Source organism: Cinclus cinclus, chromosome 12 (genome assembly GCF_963662255.1).
Source record: "Cinclus cinclus chromosome 12, bCinCin1.1, whole genome shotgun sequence".
Classification (NCBI taxonomy): Eukaryota; Metazoa; Chordata; class Aves; order Passeriformes; family Cinclidae; genus Cinclus; species Cinclus cinclus.
Genome location: NC_085057.1, coordinates 21046975 through 21056192, shown reverse-complemented (window position 1 = coordinate 21056192; position 9218 = coordinate 21046975). Strand labels below are relative to the sequence as shown.

Sequence of the window (9218 nt, the reverse complement as noted above, 5' to 3'; positions counted from 1 at the left end):
CTTGGAATAAGTCCTTCCCTTGCACAGAACCTTTTCTCTTGTTCCCACCCCTTTATTTTCCTTTTCCCATGCTTTACAATTTTCCCAGTCTTGTGGAGTTGCCTCCTTCATTTTCACCCGCAGATTTCCATGGGTAACAAGAAGCCAATGCCACCCTGGGAGATTTCAGTCGCCGAAGATCAGCACCAGCAAGTGTCTTAACACACCTGTGTGTTTTTCTTTTGTTCTCCTCTAGGCTGAAAAGTCATGACAGCTGAAAAGACTATTCCTATAATTAATGGCAAGCCAGAAGATGCTTTGGACCCGGAAGCTTCAAGTACCAACCTTGTTCACAGCAATGATAAGAAAGTTCATGAAAGAGGCCACTGGAACAATAAGGTTGAATTTGTGCTTTCTGTAGCAGGGGAGATTATTGGGTTGGGAAACGTCTGGAGATTCCCATATCTTTGCTACAAGAATGGAGGAGGTAAGATGGCATCGTGTGTGGATTTCCATGGGAATTAAACACGGGAATGTAACAGTTAAGAATGTCTTGCAGTGATTTATTGCACTAGTAAGAGATATGTGGTCAGGATTTCAGTGCATGTGCAGACAGGGAAGCATTAAACATCTGACAACTAAGAAAAATCATTGTGTTCCTCTTTTGTTCTCTCCAAACGCCATATGGTTTATTTTTACAAGTTTCTGTTGAGTTAGTAAATGGAAGTATTTTTTTCAGTAGCATTTTTCATGCAGGAGAAGCTAGCATTCTGTTGTAGTAGTACATGCTGTCTTCTGCATGTGAATGCACACCCAGGCATGCTTAACTAAATTTGTCTGACACAGAAAAGAAGGCAGCACTCTATTTGTCACTACAGTGTACTTTGGGGAGGATGAATATATTTTTTCTAATAATGCCACAAAGACAAAATATACTTTCTTTGTCACATGAAATTTTTTATACCTCAGTGTTCTTTTTGTTTCCCTCAGTATTTCCCCAATTCCTACAGCGAGGTAGGGAGAGATGTAAAACTATGGGTTACTCAAAGAAGAGAGCAAACCCTAAGAAGTATAAAATATAAATGTTATTTGAGAGAGAAAAGAGCAGACTCAACTTCTACAGGAGTATAACATGCAGCATGTGTTTTTTTCTAGCCAACTATAAACTGTATAAGATAAATGACAGTTGAGAATAAGCACATCAGCTGTGACTTGGGCAGCAATTAAGAAAGAAAAGTAAATTACAAACTCAGTTTAGAATTCTGTGGACTGGGTTCAACCTTCTCCCCACTTAAGGCCTGAGTCAGTGGCAGTATAAACACAGAGGCTGGAAGAAAAATAGGATGTTCAGGGCTGTGATAAGCACAGATCTGCTCTTTGATGGGTTGTTTGCTGTGCCAAATTTCCATTCCTTGTCCCTCCTTATCTGAACTCAGGGAGGGTTTTTTAGCCTGTTTCGTGTGCTGTTTCTACAAGACAAATCCCACTGTGCAAGTTGTGTTTGTTGTTGGAAGTTCCTTTGTTTACATCTCTGTATTTTGGCCAAACTTAGGTAACAAAAGTTCAGCTCTTTAGAGAATGCTGCTACCAAACCCTGAATATTAATATGTATCATGTACACAACCCTTTCTTGTCTGTGGTCAAAGTGTTCCCAGAGAGCTTTTGGCAGAGGAAATGACTGGAATGTATTTTTGGTGTGTAATTTTTTTGGTTCCTACAGCCACCTTTAGCTGTCTATTTGTAGGTGTGTGCCAGCTTGTCAAAAGGTGATGCTACCATTTTTAAGGCTGTAACATGAGGTAGAAAGAATTTTAATCATTATTTTGGGTGATTTGATGAAAAAGTGGTTCCTTAAATATATTTAGTCACCACTGTATTCTTTAAGAATAGAATAAGTGGGTGTGATTTAATTGGTTGTGTCCTGGCACCATGGGACGTTTGCCATTGACCAGTTTCAGTCAATGAAAGCTCAGTCTGTGACCTGTGGCTTTGTAACCCCCTGCTGGAATTAGACCAGAGTTTGTTTGTAGTGCTTTAATCGATGCATCCAACCCTTTGGTGTGTGCTAGGGGAAGACAGTGGTAAATATCTGAGCTAGTTGTGAAATAACTTGCTTTTTACAGAACAAATCTAGAAGCTGTAGTTTGGAACTTGTGAGGTGTGACTTGTCTGGTGCCTACTCCAAGTCATAACAGGGAGTGTAGGAATAATCATCCACAATTTTAGGTTGTGGATGTTCAGGTTTTGAGGAAAATTAATTTCTTTGTGTGTTTAGAATTAGGTGTTTCTTGGAATATGATCTTTTTGCAAGCTGGGAATCCCGATGTTTTCTAATGTTCCTAAGCCTGTTGGAACAGTGCTGGAAAAAGAGTCCAAGCTGATGCTTTGGATTTCCACGGGTTGCCCTGTTAAACTCACTATGATTGTATGAGAGTGCCAAGCTAGATTTGATACTGGTCAGTAAATTGTCCAGAAGAGCCGTACAAGCATTCCATCTTCATGGAATCCCTGTGGATTGCTGGAGAGGCACCTGGTATTCATCTCTAGGGAAATTTCCTGGCTGAGGGACCAGACTCGTGGTGATGAGATGAGAAACTGCCAGTCAGAGCAGGTGGATGTAGTTGTCTCAACTTTCTGATCAAGGTGACTGAAACACCACAGTTGTTGCAGGCTGTGGGCATGCAGTATTTGGGTTTTGCTGCGGTTCACTACCTGTACTAGAGTTTCTTGTCAGCATCCAATAAAAATGTTGATGCTTTGTTATGTTCCTAGCATTTCACATCATTACTTCTGGCTGATAAGGCCAAGTCCTGCTTTCCTGTCCTTGTAAGTAGTTGTAAAGTTTGTTTGCTCATTGCCTTTTCACAATCCTTATCATCAAGCTCATATAAATAACATGAAAATAATTTCTCAGATTTAATATCTGTAATGCTTCCTCATCCCTGGAAAAAGCAAGGAAGGTAGAGCAGACTGACATGGTGCTGAGCATGGCTGGGATCTTTTCTGTGTTTGAGAGACCCCTGGGCTGACTTTATGCAGAGGAACTTTGATCTAGTCTGTTTTAGTCTCTGGCCCTGGCTTACAGGTTAACTTTGGATATTTGGGGTGGGAGTAAACCCTTCCTGCACTGCACTGACGGCTCACAGCCAATCCTTCCTTTACTGGGAAAATCCTCACTGTGCTGCTGAGGAGCCCTGTTCATTCTAACCAGCACTCCCTCAATATTCACCTGCAGGTGCTTTCCTCATCCCCTATGTGGTCTTTTTTATTTGCTGTGGAATACCAGTATTTTTCTTGGAGACGGCCTTGGGACAGTTTACAAGTGAAGGAGGCATCACATGCTGGAGGAAAGTTTGCCCTCTCTTTGAAGGTAACAATTCCGTGTTCTACTGCAAGAGAAAGCGTTCCATTTGAAGTAAAATGAAATAAATTGTATCAAAACTGAGGTTAAGATGTACTTAAGAGTAAGCATTTGTTTTAAATTAAATTCCGCCTGAACAGCAGAAGTTTTGTATCTCACTTTTTCTTTTGCTCCTCCAGGCATTGGCTATGCTACCCAAGTTATAGAGGCACACCTAAATGTGTATTACATCATCATTTTAGCATGGGCTATCTTTTATTTGTTCAACTGCTTTACTACAGAGCTTCCCTGGGCTTCCTGTGGCCACGAATGGAATACAGGTATGGCCTCAGCAGAGATTGCCACTATAGAAATCTGCCAAGTGATTGATTCATATATTGAAAGGTCATGAACAAAGCTATTGGTGTAGCTTTGTATTGTCTGTGGAAAGGGGCCAATCTCATCCCACTACAGCCAGAGAAAGGAAACCTGGAGTGAAAGTGCCTTAGACCTTTTTGGGTTAGGTCTTTGTAAAGCATTTACTCCTCTAGAATAGAATGTCAGCAGAAAAAGACTATGGATTTGTTAATTCTGTAAGATCTGGCTAAATCCCAAGACTCTCATTTTCAATCATATCTATTCTCTGTGAACACAGTGAGTGAATTCTGCAGCAGAGAATGACCTGATGACAGGTTGCAATCTTGCTCTTTCACTCTAATGAAGTCAGGAGGAGTTTGAATGGAGAGGGAAAAATATTAAATGTGGATCTTTGGATTTGCTCTTTTAAATGCCAGATGTTGAGGGATAATGTTCATCAAGCTACTTCTGGAAATTTAGTCTCATAAATAATCCTTGCTGCATGTAAAGTAGCCTCCTGCATGAAGGATAAGGTGTGTATTCAGAAGGGTTTGTGGGGCTCTGTATCTGTCCTTCCATTGATACTTACATCTGTAATTCTCTGCTTATTGAGCCTGTAGATCCCAAACATCCATGGGGAGGATCTCATCCCAGTTCCCACGTTTCTGAAGTTTTAGCTTTTATCCCATATATACAGGATAATTTCAAATCAAGTACCCATTATGTTGTCCTTCATAGTGTTCACTGATTGGCCTTTTATTGTGTTCTTTGAGCACGCTTAAAGCTGCCTGAAATCTTACTGTCTGTCAGGGTGGTAATTCTGGGCCCAGTGGATGAGGAAGGCTTTGGTATCAACTCTGGCAGCCCTGCAAAGGAGTTTGGCCCGCGTTAGCACTGCTCAAATGCTCCACAATGCTGAGCTGCTTTGGCCTTTGTGTTAGAGACAATAATAATAATAATAGTAATAATCACAATGATGAGCCAGGGGAAACATCCACTTGCCCTACCAGGAAAAAGTGGGAGTTTATGGCTGGCCATGTTGCATAAGCTGTTTGTAGCCATAAACCATGGAGCCAGCAGCTGCAGTAGGGGCATGTTTTAATTCCCAATCCATTGCCTCGGTTTCTCAACGTTTCTCTCTTCTGCCTGAGGTGAGATTTTGGCCCTGTGCCTTTGGGAAGTGTTGTAGGAGATTCCTCATGGATGTTTTTCTGGGTTATCATAACCTGGTGCTGCAGAAGTAGCAGCTCTGGCATTTAGTGTACCCAGAAACCCTTTAACCGCATCCAGAAAATGTGCTGCAGAATGGGGGCTTTCCAAGCTGCACAAACTGGGACATGAACAAGAACCGTACTTGCATGTCCACAGTGTCAACATAGCTTTTTTGTTTTGTTTTGTTCTTTTCTAGAAAACTGTGTGGAATTTCAAAAACTTAACATGAGCAACTGCAGTCAAGTCTCTTTACAGAATGCCACCTCTCCAGTGATGGAATTCTGGGAGTAAGTGCACACAAACCTTCTATTTGATCAGACTATTCATTACCTTGCAGTGATTTGATCTTTTACACCTCATAACCGTATAGCACTTAAGGATGTGAGTTCAGCTGGAAATTTTCTTATCCAGCCACAGTCAGAAGGAAAGTTTATAACTCTTTTTTTTTAGGGGGTACAAGGAAAGGAATTCCATATCCTGAAAGGACGTAGAACAAAGTGTGCCACTTGCTCGGGAGCTTGGCTCCTGCTGCTGGAGGAAAGAGCCTCCAACCCATACTAATGAGGAGGCAAAGGTGAAAGAAAGAAGATGATTTACAATATTCCTTTTTTTCTTTTTTCTTTCTTTCTTTCTTTTTTTTTTTTTTCTTCACAAATGTTTCTTCCCTTAGGAGTTTGAGAGCTGTATCTTCATTCTTGTTTCAGCTAACTAATACTCTGGCTCCTGGATCTCATTATTTTTTAAAGGACTGTGTAAGTGTTAGTTATTCAGCCAGAATAACAGGAGAGTTTAACTCTCTCCTGTCCCCCCACTCTGATTTCTGGTAAGACTAAGGGAAGAAAATCAGATCTTTGCAAAAGATGATCTGCTTTTCTGGTGACATCTTTTTTCTGATTATAAATATTTAATCAGTGCAGTGTAGCCTCCCATTTGTTCCTTGCAGGGTGTAGTGTATGTTAAGCCAATCAGAGAAATTGAATGTTTCATTGAATTCTGAGTGACTTTACAGTTCAAAGCCTGGGTTGCTGTAATTTCTTGAGGAGGCATTAATTTTATTTTTAAGACAGAGCCTTATTCTGAGGTTGTTTTGTGTTCAGGACAGCAACAGCTACACTTTAAAGAACGAGGAATTAAAGCTCCGTGAAGGGAGAACTCTACACTGACATAATTTCCTTGAATCTTGGGACATGCTGTTGTCTGCCTGAATCTCTTTTTCCTGCAACATCAGTAAACTAAGACTTCATGAGTTGTTCCAGAAAATATTACTGTTTCATTTAAAAATAAAACACTCCCCCCTCAAGCAAACTAAACCTGAACAATGAGACACATGCATTCTGGGTAAAACTGAAATTTTATTTTCTGTTAAAACTTTCAATAATCTGAACACCTTGTATCATAAAATCTATCTACTCCAGTGTTTCAGAATAAACAAGAGTTTCTCAGGTGGCATCCCTTAATGCTACCATTTCATTTTATTTTAGCAAAAACCTCTTATGGTGCTTTGAGAAAATGAGCATTAAGACTTAGTATTTATTCTTAGATGAAAAAATGAATAATATATTTTCTCAAGTATTAGCCAATTTGCCCCCTGCATTTATATGATTTTTCAACAACATTCCCAACTCAGCCACTGATGGTAGCCCCAGTTATCCAAAGTAAGAAATGTTTAGCTCAATTTTATGAAGGGGACAAAGTTTTTTACTCTCATATTTCTATGGATTTGTGGGTTTTGTGTTAGTGCTCATCTCTGGATCGCCTGAATTCCTGTGTTGGTGTTATTTTGAAGCTCATACAAATCCATTTTAAGCACATCCCTTCTCAGAAATCTCTGAAAATGAAGATCAACAAGATTCTGTAGCTCAACTTGCAATCAAGTTGCAGTGGGTTTAAAACCCTTCAATTTTGGGGCATATTTCCCAACCTAAATCAGGAATAAATTATGAAACTAGAAGAGATATTCAGATTAGGCCTTTTCTCTATCTGCTTTTATAGTCTTGTCTATAAAAAGTTGGAAATACACTTTCCAAACCTTTTAAAATCATAAACAGCAAATAAAAAAATGTAAATTAAATAACCCATTATTTATTTGAAACATCTTTCTTTATTGTGTCACAGACAAAATTTTCATAGCACTAACAGTTTGCTGGCCAAAATAACTTAAGATATTAAACTTATCTATTTTCTCTGTCCAAGCAAAACTGGAGTTGCATAGTTTTGCACATGGAAAGTAAATGTACTCTCTTCCTGCCAAGGAAGGTGCTTGGCTTGTTTGAAATTTAAGTAGTTATGACATTGCAGGACTTCAAAATTAAAAAAATAAAAACTCACAAAAAACTCATTTTAAAGTGGAAGAATGAGCCTTACTAAAAATCAAGATTGATTTTTGCCTTGAAATACCTCATTGGAATTAAGATTATAATTAAATTACATGTCTTAAATATCAGACCTAAAAGCACAGCAGGGTTTTTCTGTATAAAGAGCAGATGGCAGAGCAGTTAATACAAAGTAAATATTGCTAGAAGAGTTAATTTGTCTGGAGATAGCTGTTACCAGCAATGTTATTTCCCTCAGCCAGAGGTGCTGTTCTCCTGATGCTGCTTTATTATTTTGTAAATTCTGCTGCCAGGAGCCATAAACTCGTTGTAAACTTGTTGGAACAAATAGTAAAGAGTCAAGCTCCTGGAGTAGGGAAGGGGGAGGCTTCAGGTTTTGTCAGAGTAACCATTCAGAACCTTCACACTTTGCTCCCTGCAGTGCCAAGGCTGCCATTGAAATTCCTCTAAGTTGTGGCCACATAAAGCCAATTTATTGTGTGAAGGGTTGGCTGTGGGGGGAAAAAAATGGGGTTTTGTGGGATTTTTTTTTTTTTTGTTTGATGAGTTAATCTCTGGATTAGACTGGTAATTATTGTGCACAGCAATCCTGTTTGCTTTTTGTGAGTGAGCTTGTTTACATGTGAGACTCAGTCCTGCATTTGTGAAGTATCAGGCTGATGCTGCAGCTTTCCTTCCACAGCCATATCTCATTGCCACAGCCTTGTAGGATAATCACAATATCTTCAGATGGTTTTAATTAAAGCCAGCCTAACAAGCAAAGACCCAGTAATTCCCCCCTGCTCTTGCTGTTGCTCTCAAGCCCAGTGCTCCCAGTCTGAGAGTTCCTCATGCTGGGGAGGTTCAGGTTGCTGTGTTTCATTTCACACAAGATTTACGTTCTCTTAGTGCCAGCAGAGGTTGGGAGCAGGGGCGACAAGTTGGATTTGGGTTTAAGTGTGTAAATGAATACACCAGGCCCAGAACATCTTTCTTTCTGGCTTTGGAAAGGAATTTTTTCTCTTTTGCCTGGTGCTGCTCAGTCTTTTCCACTAGCTGGGCTGTAAGGTTCAGCTCTTACTCACTCACGACTGGAAGCAAATCCAAATCCTCAGCTGGCTTGAGGATTGCAAACCAAAACTCCAGCCTTTCTGCTGAAATATTTGCAGATTTTGCTGCTTCTACAGCCTTGGCAACTCCTGAAGCTGTGGCTCAAGTCAGGCAGGGACTGACTCAGGAGCAGAGGTGCCAGAAGATATCTGGCAGTGCTCTGAAGCTTTTCCAGCTCCCCTTCCTCAGGTGTGCCCAGAGGATGCTGTTCCCTTGCTCCCTTAACAGGAACTGATAATTCATCCTTCTCTCCCTGCTTTGGCAACTGCCTCACACAGAGGGTGAAAGTTAAATTTTTGTCTTACAAGGATTGCTTCTTTGTTAAAACAAACAAATCAACCAAAAATGATTCAGAGAGAAATCCTGCAGCAGGTCCTAGGTGCTGTACTCCCTTTGGTGCACTCCAGAGAATCTCATTAAAGTTCAAAACTTGAAATATTTTTGTGAGACGGTAATTGATAACCACATCCCTGTAGCTACACAGTGAAAATGGGATGATTCTGCTGGAAGTGCAGCAAAATCTGGCAGTTTGGACACTCTTTTCTTCTTCTCCTGCTTAAAAATATCTATCCCTGTTAGTGTTTTAAGACTTCATTTGAGCGAGCAGACACCACTGACAACTGATCAAAATTTAGGGGATTAAAGGATTTCTTGCTCAAAAAAGCCTTGCAAGCCCCAGCCTTGAGAAGTTCCACATTCTGTGTGTACAGTCTCTAAGGGAAGCAGCTAAACTGATAAAAATTCAATTTTTATTCTTCAAGCTCCCTGCTGCTGTGTTCCAAAGGATAGACAAGAGCCTGAATTTCCACATTTCCCTTCATACTAGTGCCACCATTCAGAGACTTGACCTGTTTTCTCCCACTTATGACCTTTCACTCATCCCAGCTGTATAGTTTGTTTAGGGATTT

The 9218-nt window shown here is 40.2% G+C and overlaps 1 protein-coding gene across 1 annotated transcript in view; it reads left to right on the top strand.

Annotated features, from left to right (window-relative positions):
* Window positions 1-246: 246 nt before the first annotated feature.
* Window positions 247-9218, top strand: part of SLC6A11 (solute carrier family 6 member 11) — an 84495-nt gene continuing 75523 nt past the window's right edge. The window contains exons 1-4 of the mRNA XM_062500442.1: window positions 247-466; window positions 3215-3349; window positions 3520-3660; window positions 5085-5175. Coding sequence (XP_062356426.1) covers window positions 247-466; window positions 3215-3349; window positions 3520-3660; window positions 5085-5175 — 587 coding nt within the window. The remainder of the gene's footprint in view (window positions 467-3214; window positions 3350-3519; window positions 3661-5084; window positions 5176-9218) is intronic.